The sequence below is a fragment of the Cervus elaphus genome, chromosome 22, assembly GCF_910594005.1.
Source record: "Cervus elaphus chromosome 22, mCerEla1.1, whole genome shotgun sequence".
NCBI classification, from domain to species: Eukaryota; Metazoa; Chordata; class Mammalia; order Artiodactyla; family Cervidae; genus Cervus; species Cervus elaphus.
In genome coordinates, this window is record NC_057836.1 from 8,531,091 (window position 1) to 8,549,106 (window position 18,016).

At 40.7% G+C, this 18,016-nt stretch overlaps 1 protein-coding gene across 7 annotated transcripts in view; it reads right to left on the reverse strand.

Moving 5' to 3' along the window:
- TNRC6B (trinucleotide repeat containing adaptor 6B) overlaps nucleotides 1-18,016 on the reverse strand; it is a 254,502-nt gene that overhangs the window by 158,803 nt on the left and 77,683 nt on the right. For all 7 annotated transcript variants that reach the window (XM_043881416.1, XM_043881410.1, XM_043881415.1 and 4 more), the window contains one exon: nucleotides 2,287-2,354. In XM_043881416.1, coding sequence (XP_043737351.1) covers nucleotides 2,287-2,354 — 68 coding nt within the window. The remainder of the gene's footprint in view (nucleotides 1-2,286; nucleotides 2,355-18,016) is intronic.

Below are 18,016 nucleotides of genomic sequence, written 5' to 3' on the forward strand. Positions count from 1 at the left end.
AGTAGGAGGGTAGAAGAAGCGAATAATTCTAAATTCACACTTATTGTTTGAATGTTTTATGATGACCAAATATTAACTTTTATAATTAAATAAAAGAAGATGGGAATTTCGTAAGTCATTCAGCAATGTGTCACTCACAGCATTCAGAATGTAGTATTCAGTTCCTACAATGAACTGCAATGATCCTTTGCTAACTGCAGTTCTGAGACACAAAAAATAAAATTTTTCAATCCGTTTATTTCTGTTGCCTCAAACAAAAGAACACAGCAGCTTTGCTCCCAACTCCCACAAAAGAAGTGGGCAGGTGTATGGGAGGAAGACCCAGAAAGAATATTCATTTCTGCCTTAACATTTCAATATATGATAGCTGACCAAGCCCAGAAAAAAAAAACCAAAAACAAAAACTCACAAAACAAAATTAACCAAGATTGATCTGTGAAAAGGCAGAGACTTGTGAAAACAAAACTATCAATGGAGAATGGTAAGTATACAACCCATGACGTTTCAGGTCTGCTGGAGCCATATGAAGCTCTCTAAAAGAAGTAAGAGTTTGTATAATGTAAAACTTGTGGGAGAATCTGCCCCAGCAATGTTTCCTGAATACCTAAAGGAGCTGATTCAGGATAGGGGTTACTGGAGCAGGTTTGTAAAGATAAAGACTGGTTTGTTTGGGAAATGGATGCCCTTCAGAGAATAGAAACTTCACCTGTGTTTTAAAAATAGGCTTTATGCCATTTTCATTGTTTCCCCCAGCTCACTCTTATCCATGAGACTTTGATCTTAACAACTGCAGTTTTGCTGGCCACAATACTTTTCAGGAACATAGTTCCTGATGTTGGCAAAGAATTTGAGTTCAAGAGATATTATAAACACTTTAAAGTCAGAAAGATTCAATTCAAATCCTAACTTCTGTTTCAAGGTGCATTATCACAGGCAAGTTACACACTCCACCATCTGAAGTAGAGACACTGTAAAGGGTGGAAAAAACACAGGCAGCATCTAAGCAAAGTTCTCATGCACAGAAAACCCTTGTCAAATGGAGCGAGGATTTTTCTATTATAACACCTTTGACCTGAGTGTAGGAGTGGAGAGTGAATAGCGGGCAGGGCATCTGAAGTGTTCCTGTAATTCTACTGGGACTAGATGTTAGGCTTTCTAATTTGCTAAAGATGAATTGATTCCATCCACCCATGCAGAATATAAGTGCATTTGACAGAATACAGCAAAGTTAGGGTTTATATTGTAAGCTATTTTTAAAACTGCCTGGTTAGCAAATTAAACCAGCTGTGAAAATATCCTGGTTTCCATTCACAACAAATACAAGACAAACACTCTCCTTTAATGAACCTAGCCTCATGGTAGCATAGCATATTCTGCATAATTCACTCCTAAGGGTTTCGGAGACAAAATTTTCATAGGACAGACCAAAACTATTTTTGAGGGGAAAAAAAAAAAGATGAGAGAAAAGAGTTTCTCTCTACAGATTTTCAGTAAATTCCACAAGTCACTGTCCCATTAACTTAGAAGACCACTGTCTGAATAAAAAAATGGTAGTTATGTCAGTACTTGAAGCCAGTCTTAACTGTTTTTCCTTTAAAAGGGCATATGAAACACCAGTCTGCTCTGCAACATAATTTTTCAAGTTCTGTGACAGAAGGAAGAAAAAATCTACTCACTGCCACCAGAAAGCTACCCAGAGGACTCTCAATTTCAGATTTAGAACTTATCACTCCTTAAGAAGTTAGAGGAGAGATCCTGAATTATTTAGAATGTTGGCCAAGTCATATTATTTATAATTCCTGTTCCTCTGGGGAAACAATTTGTTATTTCAACAAAGATCAGAAGTATAAATAACTAAATGGAATAGAATTTCAGGAAGTACTATTCAAATAAATTCACACTTGGAATGCAGGGAAACAGTCTACTAATTCAGTTCACTTCATAAAGACATTGCTAAGAAAAGGATATACCATTTTACACTATCTTTGGAAATCAACCAGACTGAGTCAGTTCAATTTGAAACATCCTAAGCCTTAAAGCCTATGCTAAAGTGCAACAAAAATTTTAATTAGTCAAGTGTGAAAAACTACAAAGCCAACTTTCTTGCCCCTCCAGTTAGTCTGTCTATAAATAGAAGCAATGCACTGACGGCCACCAAAGCAACTGGGGAGGAGTTTCACAATGTACCCAACATACACATCCCCTGCAAACATGCTCTCAGCATGTTTAACCAAAGTGCTTCTGAAGATCTGTAATAAGACCCTTTTTAAATAAACTGTGACTCACTGTTTGCTTTCTTCACCAGGAGGTGGAGTCTTGCCATGCCCTTCCATTACAAAATCCTCCTGTTCCACCTGCAAAGTCAAGCACCACAGGTCAGCAGCAGTCAGGAACCAACACGCAGTCACTTCCAAGTGCAGGGCCTGTGCTTACAGAACCACGTGGCATTCCACTACACGCCTAACTAGGACAGAAGCCCCAGTCAATGGTTTTCCCACTCCATGTTTGTATAGGGCATCTCTCCTTGGGTGACCAGATTTACAGAATAAAAAAAGGAAGCATGTTGATTTGCAATTCATAACTGTGACAAAAGGTCAGCATCCAGAATATAATAAAAAAAATGCTATGAAATAGTAAGAAAAAGACAACCTCCCAGAAAACTCTACAAAATAACTGAGTATGAATTTCACTTAAGAGGATGTATACATATCGCTAAATAAATGAAAAGATGTTCAGTCTCCTGTCAATCAGGAAAATGCAAATTAAAACCATAAAGAGATACCATTTCACCACCATCAGGCTGGCTAAAGTTTAAAAGTCGGGCAATACCAAGTGTTGACAAGGGTGCAGAGCAATGGCAACCAATTCATTCCAGTGGGAGGGTAACTTGGTACCACTCTTTTTAAGTAGTCTGCCATTATCTACTACACTTGATTATGTACTTACCGTACAAACCAGTGACTGCACTTCTAGATATATACCCTAGAGAAACTTTTGTGCATATACAAAAATATTTATAGTAGCACTATTTTTAACAGGAAAAAAATAACCATTCATCAACACTAAAGTAGACAAATAGGCAGCGGTGTTCTGAGACAACAGGATATAATACTGCATGAGAATGGATGAGCTACAGCAACACAGCTCCACCTGGGTGGGTTACAAAAACACAGCACCAGGTGAGAGAAGCAAGCCACAGAAGAATACAAATCCAGTGTAAATCTATTAACATAAACTCAAACATATAAACTTTAAAATCACACATATGTATATACAAAGACACATATGTATATTTATAGTTCATAAAACTATAAAGAAAAGGGAATAACTATTACAAACTTTAGGCTAATTAGTCTCTTAGGGAGTCGGGGGGATTCAGTCAGGAAGGGGCACATGGTTTCTGGAGTACAGATTCTGTTTCTTGGCCTATGTAGGAGGTATACGGGTGCTTGTTTTATAATTATTCTTTTAACTGTGTGTCTTTCTTTTCTCTTTCATAAGTACGGTTTATTTCTGAATACAATTTTCAAAAGAAGAAACAAAGCATTCTATTATTCCAGATGGTTTATTGCTCAATAAAGGAAAATCAGTGGCAAAGACAGAGCTACCTCCACAAACTGAGATGATTAGTCCTATGAAAACGTTCCCAAAAGGCATAATTTTTAAAAAGTCAAACAAAAGTATTCAAGGAGAGAGATCTCAACGGATGTATTCAAGGATTATTCCCTACTTAGAAAACTACTGCCCATTTCTTTTTTGCTGTTGTTGTTGCTCAGTCGTGTCCAACTCTTTGCGACCCCATGGACGGCAGCACGCAGGGCTTCCCTGTCCTTCACCATCTCCTGGAGCTTGCTCAAACTCATGTCCACTGAGTCGGTGATGCCATCCAACCATCTCATCCTCTGTCCCCCCACTTCTCCTCCTGCCCTCAATCTTTCCCAGCAATCAAGGTTAATTAATTTTTATTGAAGCACAGTTGCTTTACAACGTGTTAGTTTCTACTGAGCAGCAAAGTGAACCAGCCGTATGTATACTTACACCCCCTCCTTATTGGGCCCCCTTCCCATCCAGGGCATCATATTAAGTAGAGTTCCCTGTGCTATTTCTTTTAACAGAAACTAGTAATCTGGAAGACAGACAACAGTAATACAGACACACACCATAATGAAACCCAAATAAAACGAAAGGCTTTCCAGCTCTGCAACCCTCCCTCTGCAGTCTTCATTTCAAGAAATACTGGAGAAGATGGAATAGTATTAAGAGGCTAAGTTTCAAAAAGAACAGAAAAATTGAAATTTTTAACGGAAAAATCTCCTTTCCATTAAAAGGAGAAACTGGAGGAATTGTAAGCAAGAATAATAAAAAGACCCGAATACCGCAAAATTCAAACCAGGTTTCAACTTTTATTCTTCTCTGTGGACTTCCTGATCCTGCAGCCTACCAGGTTTTGCCAAGGAGAGACAGGATTCTCCCATTCTAAATTTACACAGTGATCTAAACCTCTAGAAGAAAAAAACATGGTTACAATGTTGCAAAGGGAACTTTATGAGGAAGTAGAGATGATCTTTGTCTAGGTCTTGGTTACAAGAAAGTACACATACATAAAAAAAAATCAATGAACTGTGCATTTTCTGAACTTTACAAATAAATGTTATGCCTCAATTAGGAAAAACAGATGACAAATTCTTTAAAGTTCCTTGGAATAATTTTCTCAAAGAATGATTATTTTCTATATACTATGAAATTTTCTCGATCTTTCATCTCTAAAAATCCTCTCCAATTAAAGACCTCTACATTGTGGACTTGGCCTCTGCTTATCTATAACCAATTTTTAATAACCACAATAATGACAAGAAGTAATAATCAAAAAGCCCACAGTTTCAACAAGCTCCCCTATAATGACTTTCAAATCTTTAACTGCAGCCCCCATAAAGTGAGTGAAAGCTGCTCGTCGTGTCTGACTCTTTGCGACCCCAGGGATTGTAGCTTACTGGGCTCCTCAGTCCGTGGAACTCTCCAGGCAAGAATACTGGAGTGGGTTGTGATTCCCTTCTCCAAAGGATCTTCCTGACCCCGAGACTGAACCCATGTCTTCTGCACTGCAGGCAGATTCTTTACCATCTGAGCCACCAGGGAAGTCCCCATATTTTGCATATTAGTCTCCACTTGGATGGTCCAATAGGTCCGAAATGAAACACCATCTTTGTCCTTAGATTTCCTCTTTTTTATATCCCCTATGTCTGTAAATGGTACTATCATTCACCAAGATCCTCAAACAGGAAACTTATAATCGAGTTACAGGCTCTCCACCTTCCCTCCTTAACCCCTTAACTTCCTTATTAATCACTAAGTACAGTGGCTTCTATCTCTTACACAGCTGTCATACTCATTACCCTTTCTTTATCCCCTTTAACTGCCATAGGTAAAGACAGCTTCTCTAAAGCTCACGACTACAAAAGCCTCCTCACTAGTCTTTGTGCTTTGGGTCCCATCTCATTTCAATCCATCCTCCAAATCACTTCCATCAGATGCAAATTGTAAAGTGCAAACAAGATCACATCACTCTCCTTGAATTTTTTCACTCTCATCACCTCTCTTGAGGGCTAAAAGTTCAGTTCATTTGACTAAGTGATCTTTTTTATCGCCCCTGCCTCCCTCACCCATTCCTCCCCCCTGGTGGAGCACACACCAACTTCTCAGTCCTTTGTGCCTTTCCATAGAATGTCTCTTCTTGCCTAGAAATCCCGGTCTTCTGCCTCACATTCACTGCACATTCCTGCTCATTCCTTCAAGTACCAATTAAAATGCTTGTCCCCAGAAGACACTATCTCCTTCACCAGGGTTCTTACCTTTTCTCACTGTCCAGCATCTCAGAAGGCAACAAAAATGGTCCAGAAAGATCACTGCTCCTTACTGCCAATTCATCTGTTTTTCTCAAGACCATTTCCTCCTTTATTCTCGTCCATCTCTTTATTTCTTTATTGTCTCTTCCCATCTTTATTTCTTTTCTACAAATGTCTTGAACACTTTTGGACTTAGTTTGATGATCTCCACCACTCCTCCCCCTTGATCTCATCTTCAGAAGCTTAAATATTTTCATTCATAAAATTTACACCATGGAGAAGGAGAGGGTGGGACAAACTGAGAGAGTAGCATTGAAACATATACATCACCATATGTGAAATTAGATAGGCAGTGGATATTTGCTGTATGATGCAGGGAGCTCAAACTCTGTGCTCTGTGACAACCTAGAGGAGTTGGATGGGGTGGGAGGTAGAAAGGAGACTCAAGAGAGAGAGGACATACATATACTTACGGCTGATTCATGCTGATATATGGCAGAAACCAACACAACATCATAAAGCAATTGTGCCCCAGTTAAAAATAAATAAAAAACAAAACAAAAAAAGAAAACTTACACCATATCCTCACCTTTCTCTCACTTCCATTCATTTAACCAGTATTTGTTGGGTACATACTACATGCTAGGTGCTGTGGTGAAGAAGACAGTCTTTGCCCCACCCCCTTGAAACTTGCAGATTGGTGGGAAAGACAAACTAGTTAATTAGGAAATAGCCAGAGAATGCAATGAAACAACTTAAGGAAGGAAGGGCACTAAACTCAGTCTACAGGCATCAGATACTCTAGACCCATCCTAGGCAGCTTCATCTCCCTGCTTCAACTAGGAGGTGGGCAGGACCCGAGGCTGGGTCTTGCCATCCATCTGGGCCTCTCTACACTGAGGTCCATGAACTCTGAGATCTGCCTCTGACCACAAGCGCCTCTTCCACGCCTTCCCTCCACTTGAATCTGTAAGGAGTCTTCACTGTCCCATCTAGCTCTGCGGTTTTCCTCTTCCCTCACGGTCTGTTCAGAGCTTTAGCCGACAGGCATCTTGGTGACTTTTCTCCGCAATGTCCTAAATCCGCTCACCACCAACTTGTCCTTAGGACATCCCTGTCTTGCCAAACCCTTCCCCTTCTCCCCTTCAGCTTCTGGAGTGCAGAGCTGGAGAAAGCTACAAAACTGGTTCCTTTACAAACTATACCAATTAACTTAACTCAGTGCTGACATTCAGCACCTCTGCCTGGATAGCCTGTCCTCATCCTGTCTTTCTGGTGAACTTCCACTTAACCTTCAAAGCCTGGTTGCAAAGTTACTGTTTTAGGAAGCATTTTCTGCTATCTCCCAGCACTTCCTCTTCCTCCCTTTCCCTGTGATCCTTCCCAGTAGCTCTGAAAGGCATAGCAAGCCTTTGTGATCCTTGGCTCACCTGCTCCCCCCTGCTGTTGAGCCCAGGAGGGAAACAATGTAACTTCTGTCAGTGGATTCATCCCAGACTCTAACACAGGCCTTCTGGTCCATCATTCATCCCAGACTCTCACACAGGCCTTCTGGTCCGTCATTCGTTCTTTCAACAAAACTTCCCAATGCCTTTTAGGTGCCAGGACTGGGCTGAATGACTGACCTACTATACCACATCGTTCACTCATCTATCCTGTACCTTTTCTACTCTCCTTAAAGACGTCAAATCCATCCACTAGGCATTCTCCCTAAGACCATCCTTTCTGAAGATGACAATGCCTAAGATTATCTTGCGAGCCTATCCAACACAAAGTTCCAAAAGCCCCTCATTTTTTCTCTGGTGATTATACCATAAACCTCTGGATCTTCACCCATTTCCTCCCTTGACTGCTCTGCAAGGTTAACCTCATCACTTGTTGCTAAACTTGTGACCTACACCATACTGCCTCCTCTGGGATCTCATTATCTAAGGAACCCCTCTTTCTCCCTTTCTAGTAAATCCATCTCCTCAACCTACAAATATTTCATAATCTCTTCCATCTATAATTTTATTTATGTATTTATTTGTGGCTCTGTTGTCTTCATTGCTGTGTGGGCTTTTTCTCCAGTTGCAGCAAGCAGGGGCTCCTCTCCAGTTGAGGCACGTGGGCTTCATTGCGGGGACTTCTCTTGCTATGGAGCACAGGCTCCAGGGCACACAGGCTTCAGCAGATGTGGCACGCTGGCTCCGTAGTTGTGATTCCTGGACTCGAGAGCACAGGCTCAGTAATTGTGGCACACTGGCTTAGCTGCTCCTTGGCATGTGGGGTCTCCCCAGATTAGGGATCGAACCCGTGTCTCCTGCATTGGCAGGTGGATTCTTTACCACTGAGCCACCAGGGAAGCCCAATCTCTTCATTCTGAAAAAATTGTTTTTGGCCTTATAACCTCTCCAGATATCCTATTTTTTCCCTTCCCTTTAGTATCCAAATTCTTAAAGGAATAAACCACACCCTATTACTTCCATGTTCTCACCACTGAACATGCTCTTCTGCTGCCACCCCACAACACAAATGTACCTCCCTTCTCCCATCCTCCCAATATAAGTCACAATTTTTGTTCAAATCAATATTCAGGTCTAACAGTGCTATTACCCAGTAAATAACATATACAGCTGAATCATAACGAATAGTTAAATTTCCTTTCTTGGATATTTTTTTCTTTTCCCTGGAACTAAAAATTACTACTTCCTCTCATACTTTCTATCAATTTTTTTTAACTTGGTATTTATTATGTGTTTTCACTAATTCACTCGCAAACCCTCCAACAGAGTAGTGAGTCTCCTCTTAGTAAGTTCAAACACTTTAGGTAAACTGTCAATTTCACTGCAATCTTGAATACATCCCTTGGGGGTTTTCTCCTGTGCCAGCTGTTTGCTCCCTAGACCACTAAATAGCTGATGCTCTGCCAAGGATGACTCTCTCCCTTCATCTCCGGGTCTCCTCACTCTCTCCCCTTCACTGGAGCATGTTTCCTAGACCCTTTGTCCTCCTCTTTTATGGTCATTCCTTTAAGCACAGACTCCAATCATTTCCTAGTAAGAGGTATACAGGAAGTGAATTTTTTGACATTTTGAATGACTGAAATGTCCTAATTTTATCCATATATTTAACATATAGAATATTTTTATCCACACAATCAGAAACAGAAGTTCAAGTCAGTAAACCTTTCTTCCAAAAATTTGAAGGCCATGCTCCATTGTCTTCTAGCACCCCAGAGCTGCTATATAGAAATTCAATAGTATTATAAATCCTAATGTTTTGGATATGACCTGTTTCTCCTTTGGAAACATTCAGGATGCTTTTTCTAAATGCTTTATAAAAATTTATTGTTGTTGTTCAGTCACTAAGCTGTGTCTGACTCTTTGTGAGCTCATGGACTGTATTAAGGCTCCTCCATCCTTCACTGTCTCCTGGAGTTTGCTCAAATTCGTGGCCATTCAGTCAGTGATGCTATCTAACCATATCATCCTCTGCTGACCCCTTCTCCTGCCTTCAATCTTTCCCAGCATCAGGGTCTTTTCCAATGAGTTGGCTCTTTGCATAAAGTGGCCAAAGTACTGGAACTTCACATCAGTCCTTTCAATGAATATTCCGGGTTGATTTCCTTTAGGATTGACTGGTTTGATCTCCTTGCTGTCCAAGGGACTCTCAAGAGTCTTCTCCAGCACCACAATTTGAAAGCTGCGGTTCTTCTCCACTCAGCCTTCTTTATGGTCCAACTCTCACATCCATACACGACTAGTGGAAAAACCATAGCTTTGGGACCTTTGTTGGCAAAGTGATATCTCTGCTTTTTAATACACTGTCTAGGTTTGTCACAGCTTTCTAAACATGCAAACCACTAAGTATGGTCCTTCTTTCATTTATTGAGCTGGTACTGATCCAACCAGGGATCAAACCTGAGTCCCCTGCATTGCACAGAGAATTCTTGCATGATGGGAAGTCCCCCATCTTGTCCCAATTTTAATCCTTCCCTCCTGCTCTCCCTCCCCAGGCTGCCACTAATGTGCTTTCTGTCAGCATAAGTTAGTTTGCATTTTCCAGAGTTCATATGCATTGAATCACACAGTATGTACTATTTTGGCTCCCTCCCCTCCTCTCCTCTCACTTCTCTCTCCTCTCTTTTCTTTGCCTTTTTGCCCTGGCTAGAAATTCCAGTACAGCGTTGAAGAGAAACATAGTAGCAGACATCCTTTTCTTTTTTGTTGTTTTTGTTGTTCACTATAGGAGTAAAGCATTCAGTCTTTCAACATTGAGCTCAATGTCAACTGTTGAATTTTCATAAAAGTCCTCTATCAAGTTGAATAGTTTCTTTCTATTATTTTGCTGAGAGTTTTCATCAGGAATAGATGTGATGTCTGTCAAATGCTTTGTCTGCATCTCTTGATCATATGATTTTTCTTTTTCACTTTGTTAATATGGTGGATTACATTGATTTTTGAATGTTAAACCAACCCTACCATCCTGGGTAAACCCTACTTGTTCACATATGATCCTTTTACAGATCATTAGATTCAATATGCTAAAATTAGGCTTAGAATTTTTGCATTTATGTTCATGAGAGATATTGATCTGTAGTTTTCTTTTCTTGCAATGTTTTTGCCTAGTTTTGTTATCAGAGCAATGCTGGCCTCACAGAATGAGTTGAGAAGTACAGCTGACCGTTGAACAACACGGGCTGCAACGGTGCGAGTCTACTCACATGTGAATCTTTTTTTTAATAGTAAATACTGCACTCTCATACAACCTCCAGGCGGTTGAATCAGAGGGTGTGGAAGAACCCCAGATATGAGAACCAAGTATAGGGACAGCTGACTGTAAGTTATATTTGAGTTTTCGACTGCCCAGAGGGTCAGTGACCCTAATCCCTGCATTATTCAAGGGTCAACTGTATTCTCTTTGCTTCAAGTGAAGTTATACTAATTCACATATAGGAACCTTATAACAGCATTCTACCATTTTCCCTCTTTAGGTCTTTATGCCACTCTTATTATACAATTCACAGATACAAATGTTATAAACCCACAGTGCATCTGTATTACTGTTGTTCAATCAATCCTCTTTTAAAGAGATCTGAGTAACAGGAAAAAAAAGTCTGACATATTTAACCTGTGTAGTTTTCATTTTCTGAGCTCTTCATTCCTTTGTGTAGATTAATACTTCCACCTGGCATCATTTTCTTTCTTCCCTTAACATTACTTATAGTAAGATAAGATACAGATAAATTATTTCAGTTTTTCTATTAGTATGTCTGAAACAGTGTTTATTTAGCCTTCAATTTTGACAGAAATTTTCACTGGTTATAGAATTCAAGGCTAACATTTCTCTCTCGGTGCTTTCAAGATGGTGCTCCACTGTCTTCTTGCTTGCATTACTTCCAATGAGAAACCCTTTGGAAAAAAAAGAAAAAGAAACCCTTTGTTCCTCTGTTAGTAGTGTGTCTTCTTTCCTCTGGTTTTAAGGTTTTCTTGACCACTGGCTTTGAGTAATTTGTTTAAGGATGGGCTTTGATGCGGTTTTCTTCATTTCTTGTGCTTTAAGCACACTGAGCTTTTTGGATTTATGGGTCTACAATTTTTATCAAATTTGGAAAATTTGAGGCCATTATTTCTTAGCTATTTTTTTTTCTGCCCCACCTTGACTTCTTTGGGCTTCCCTGGTGGCTCAGACTGTAAAGAATCCACCTGCAATGTGGGAGACCTGGGTTCGATCCCTGGGTTGCTAAGATCCCCTGGAGGAGGTCATGGCAACCAACTCCAGTATTCTTGCCTGGAGAATCCCATGGACAGAGAGAGGAGCCTGGTGGGCTACAGTCCATGGGGTCACAAAGAGTTGGACATGACTGAGCAGCTAAGCACAGAACAGCATGTGCCTTCTTTAGAGACTCCAATTACAGGGACATTAGGGTGACTGAAGTTGTCCATAACACACTGACACTCTTTTCACTTTTTGGATTTTTGCTCTTTTTCTCTTGGTGTTTCATGGTGGATCATTTCTACTTTAATTCTTTTTATTTCTAATGCCACGTTTTGTTTTATTAGAATATAATTGATTTACAATGGTGTGTTAGTGTCTGCTCTACAGCAAAATGAATCAGTTATACATATATCCACTATTTTTTGGATTCCTTCTCCATATAGGTCATTACAGAGTGCTGAGTAGAAGAGGTCCCTGTGCTCTACGGCAGGCCCTTATCAGTTACCTGTTTCACAGTAGGGTGTATATGTCAGTCCCAATCTCCCAGTTTACCCCTCCCTCCCTTTCTCCTTGCTGATCGTAAGATTATTTTATACATCTGTGACTCTATTTCTATTTTGTAAATAGCTTCATTTGTACCATTTTTTAGATTCCACTTACAAGCAATATCATACAATATATTGTCCTTTCTCCTCCTGACTTACTTCACTCAGTATGATAATTTCTAGGTCCATCCATGTTGCTACAAATGGCATTATTTTGTTCTTTTTTATGACTTGAGTGATATTCCATTGCATATGTGTACCACATCTTCTTTATCCATTCCTCTGTCAATGGATATTTAGGTTGCTTTCATGTTCTAGCTATTGTAAATAATGCTGCAGTGAACATTGGAGGGCATGTGTCTTTTCAAATTATGGTTTTCTTCAGGTAAATGCTCAGGAGTGGGACTGCTGGATTATATGGTAGCTCTGCTTTTAGTTTTCTTGAGGAACCTTCATACTGTTCTCCATGGTGGTTGTGCCAATTTACATTCCCAAAATTAACTAATCTTTTATTCTATAGTTTCTAATCTGCCACAATTCCATCCAGTATATTTTTCATCTCAAACATTATAGTTTTCAATTCTAGAAATTTGATTTGGGACTTTTAAAAATATATATTTTCCATGTCTCTGCTTGACCTTTTGAACATCTGAAACACAGTTATAATAAGTGTTTTAATATCCTTGTCTGCTAATTCTAACATCTTGGTCAACTATGATTTGGTTTCAATTGATTTTCCTCTTTACTATGTTTGTATTTTCTGGTTTTTACATGCCTGAAAAATTTCTGCTTTGAATAACAGACACAGAATTTTTGCTGGATCCTGAATACTTTTGAATTCCTATAAATATTTTTGAGCGTCATTCTGAGATGCAGCTAAATTACTTTGAAATAGTTTTGTTCCTTTCACGTTCTGCGTTTAGGATTGTGAAGTCAGACTTCATAATTAGGTAGGGCTAATTATTCCCTACTCCTGAGGTGAGAACTCTGCTAGTACTACTGCTGAGTATGCTGATAATGATCCATGAATTATGAAGGTTTCTAGTCCACAGAACCAGGCACCATTACAGACAGTGTTTGAGTGCTAGACACTGTTACTTCCAATCCTCCGGGGTAGGTACCCCTTCCTGCCTCAGCCTTGACCAGTCACGTACATATGCCAAAAAGCACTCTGCTGAATACTTAGGGGAACCCTCCACAAATCTCCAGACTTCTCTCTCTTAGCAGCTCTCTCCTCTCCAATACTCTGTCCTACAAACTTCGGCTGCCTCAGTCTCCCCAGACTCTCAGCAGCGTTTCCTCAACTGAGAGGGTCCACTGGGCTTCGCCTGCCTCCCCATTCCCTGAACTGTGGCCTGGAGGCTCTCTCAAGCCAGGACGCAGAGGTAGTCAGAGGACTCATCTTGTTTTCCATTTCTCACTGATCACTGTCCTTCACTATCTGATGTCCAGTGTCTTGAAAAACTGTTGTTTCAAACACATTTGCGTATTTGTAAAGTTGTTATTTCTAGTGGGAGGGTAAATCCTGTTTCTGATACTCCATCTTGCCTATCTTGCCTCTGAATTTCTTCTTGACTTACAAAGTTCTTCTCTCATACTGTTACATGAAAGCTTCCTCCACATCATTTAGGCATCAGCTCAAGTGCCACGTCTTTGAAGTGATGGATGAATCCTGACCACCCAGCTGGAAGCTCCCACACTCAGCCACTCTCTAGCATAATACACGTCAGTATCTGAAGGGATTACCTATTTATGTGTTTTGTTGTCTCCAAGAATACAAACTTCTTGAGGCAGACTTTGAATCTTATTCATCATAAACCATCATAAACCAATGTCTTATTCATCATAAACTTGCTGACTCTCTAATCTGCTAATCTCTGCTTTTCCTTCTTCTACTCTCTAAATGTTTATTTCTCCAGCTTCTGTCCTTGGACATCTCTCTTCACATTCTTCACAGCAATCTCATCTAATCTCACAGTTGCAACTAGTATATTTTTAAAAATTAATCAATTTTATTTTTGGTTGCACTGGGTCTTTGTTGCTGGGCTTTCTCTGGTTGTGCAGAGCGGGGGCTACTCTCGAGTTGCAGTGCGTGGGCTTACTGCGATGGCTTCTCTTGTCGTGGAGCATGGGCTCTAGGCACGCGGGTTTCAGCAGCTGCAGTACACAGGCTCCGCAGTTATGGCTCTTGGGCCCTCGAGCACAAAGGCTTCAGCAGTTGCAGTACTCGGGCTCAGCAGCTGTGGCACATGGACTTAGTTGCACCACAATATGTGGAATCTTCCTCAACTACGGATCAAACCTGTGTCCCTTGCGTTGGCAGGTGGATTCCTATCCACTGTACCACCAGTAAAGTCCCTCAACTATTAAATTTGAGTGATTCCCAATCCTGTATTTCCAGTCCCCACATATCCTGCCTCCAGTCCTGTATTTTCACCTGGCTTACAGTTTGCCGGCCTCTCAAACTCTGTATGTTCAATACAGAATTACTCTCATTCCCTCCCAAAATTGTTTTCTTTCTTATGTTTCCTATTTGGCAAGGGCATCCCCATCCTCCCAGTCACTTTGCTTGAAACCCTGATATTACTCTAGGTTTCTCCTTTTCCTTTTCTCTCACATCAACTGCTAAATTCCATCCACTTTATAAATGTTACACCTTTCCAACCACCCACTCCATTCCAGGTACCGTAAGTGGTTTAAAAAGGAAATATATATATTTCTTGAAATAGAAAGCTGAGAAGGACAGCTAATATTCTGCATAAGAAAGAAGTGAAAGTGAAGTTGCTCAGTCGTGTCTGACTCTTTGTGACCCCATGGACTGTAGATTGCCAGTCTCCTCTGTCCATGGATTCTCCAGGCAAGAATACTGGAGTGGGTTGCCATTTCCTTCTCCAGGGGATCTTCCCAACCCAGGGATCGAACCCGGGTCTCCCGCATTGCAGGCAGACGCTTTATCCTCGGAGCCACCAGGGAAGCCCCCAATATTCTGCATAACAGAATCAATATTCAAAATGAGCTTAGCCAACTAAAGAGAAGGACAGAAATTCCTAAATTGTTTTTTGTCCTTATTGAACATAATTTACTAACAGAAAAATATACAAACCTTAAGTGCAGACAGTGTAGAGATCAATGAATTTTAGTATTTACTTATTTATTTGGCTGTGCCGGGTCTTAGTTGTGGCACATGGGGTCTTTGATCTTCACTGTGGCATGTGACATCTTTAGTTATGGCATGCAAGATCTTTAAATTGCAGCATGGAAACTCAGTTGTGGAATGTAGGATCTAGTTCCCTGACCAGGGATCGAAGCTGAGCCCCATGCATTGAGGTCACAGCGTCCTAGCCACTGGACCACCAGCAAAGTCCCAAGAGCCAACTTCTAGAAGCCATCCTCTGCTTTTTATCTTTCTAGCAGAGACACAGAGTCTTCTAAATGCAACAGACTGAAGTGTACACCTCCCAACTCTCAAGAATATATAATCCCATCTCTGAATTTAAACGTCTCTCAAAAAAAAAAAAAAGGGGGGCCCATGGAAGATACTGCACGATTTCAGGGAACATTTCTTCGAAAGGAACATCAAAATTCTCCAAGAAGACGTCCTCTGTCAATCTTGTCCAACCATAAGGCATACCTGATTTCTGTCGGTACAATACGTACATGGGTATTTTTAAAAACTGCACTGACCCTTTCATTCACTTATTAGCTATTCTTAGCACTTTCTCTACCAATGCCATTCCAAAACTGTCCTCCTTAAAAGGAAATCTAAACTCGTCATTTCAATCATGCATGCTAAACTCTTCAATTTAACAATGACTTCTATTTCAGAGGGAACATTAAGAAAAGCTGGACCCCACTTTCTTTCTTTCCTCCTCCAAATATCAGACACCACCAGACAAGAGTCAGAAGAGCAGGGTTCTGGCCTGAGCCCAGGCACCAGCACAGCAGCAGGGGCCAGCCTCACTGATCCCCAGGCTCCTTCAAACTCACAAGCCTGGTGAACCTCTTCCATAAACACACTTGGCTTTCCTCCACTCATTTCTTTGCTCTTTACACAAACATGACTGGGCCTCCTCCATTTAAAAAAATCTTTCACAGGACTTTCCTGGTGGTACAGTGGTTAAGAATTTGTCTTACAGTGAAGGAGATATGGTTCTATCCCTGGTCAGGCAACTAAGATCCCACAGGCTGTGGGGCAACTATACCCAGGGGCTCTGGAGTCCAAGTTCCACAACTAGAGAATCCGTGCACCACAATGAAAGATCCTGCATGATGCAACAAGGATCCTGCATGCTGCAACTAAGACCGACACAGCCAAATAAATAAATACAATTTTTTTTAAACTTAAAAAACATCTTTCACTTGAACTAATACCTCCTTCTGGTCAGGGAACTAGGTGGTTCAATGGTAAATAATCTGCCTGCAAATGCAGGAGATGTAGGATACTCAAGTTTGATCCTGAGTCAGAAAGATCCCCTGGAGCAGGAGATGGCAATCCACTCCAGTATTCTTGCTTGCAGAATCCCATGGACCAAGGAGACTGGTGGATTACAGTCCATGGGGTCATAAAGAGTTGGACATGACTGAGCACACAGCACACACACTACTCGGTGCTCTTCTCTCTTCATTTACTTCTAAATTTCACAACTGGATAGTAGACTATAACCACCACTCTTTATGTTTTTATCATTTCATTTCCTTTTAACCCATAAAACTGGTTTTTCATCCTCTTCCTCTTGAAGACCACTAATAAATTTCTTTTAAAAGCATTATTATGGAAAATGTCAAGCACAAAGTAAATACAAATGAATCCTTATGTATCCATCACCAAGCTTCAATAGCTGTGAACATTCTGTCATTCTTATTTCATCCATACTTCCATCCATTCTCCATCCCTATTCAATTATTATTATTTTACAGTTTTCACAGGTAAAGTGTGCCTGAAAAGTTGTACTTTTTATTTGAATTGCAAATTCTAGAAGTATAATTTTGACAAATGGATATACACCTGTGTAATCCACACTCCTTTCGGACACAGAACACCTCCACCTCTCCAGAAAATTTTGTGTACCTTTTCTTTAATTAATTCTTCAAAAAATAAATCCAGATACATTTTCTCAATTACCAACCTCCTTGGCTTCTCAGCAGCATCTGACAATACTGATTCTACCTTTTTTCCTGAAATGCATCTCTTGGTTTCTAGGAAGCAGAAGTATTTCAGGTCATCCTCACATCACGTCAGCTTTATCTCCAGTATACCTCCAGGCTGCCTTCCTCCACTTCAGTGCAGTATGCTAATCCACTTTGTTTCTCACCCAAGTGACTGACTAGGACTGTCTTCTTTCTCACTGGTCTTCTTGCTCCCACCCCTGCTTCAGTCCAATCCATTCTTCATATAGAAGCCAGAGTGATTTTTAAAAAATGAAATCATAGGGACTTTCCTGGTGGTCCAGTGGCCAAGCCTGCACACTCAATGCAGAGGGCCCGGGTTCGATCCCTGGTCAGGGAACGAGAGCCCTCCTGCTGCAACCAGGAGTTTACATGCTGAAATTACAGAGCCCACACATTCCAACTAAGACCCGGTACAGCCAAATAAATAATAAATATATATTTTTTAATGGAATCATATCACATTACTCCCGAACTTAACAGCCTTCAGTGGCTTCCCAGTTGATAGAAATTCTTCCCACATGACAGAATCCACATCCTATGCCAGGGCTGTCAAGTTCTTGCAAGGTTTTGGCCTCCCTCATGACTTCCTATCACCGCTCAGTGGCACGGGACTTCTGACAGTTCTTGGAAGAGGTCAAGGGCTTCTGAGATGGTTTCTTTTGTCTGGTATACTGTTCTTCTAGCTCTTCACACAGTTGGCTCCCTCCGTCTTTACTGTTCAGCTGAAATGCCACACGTTCAGAGAAGACTTGCTTAACT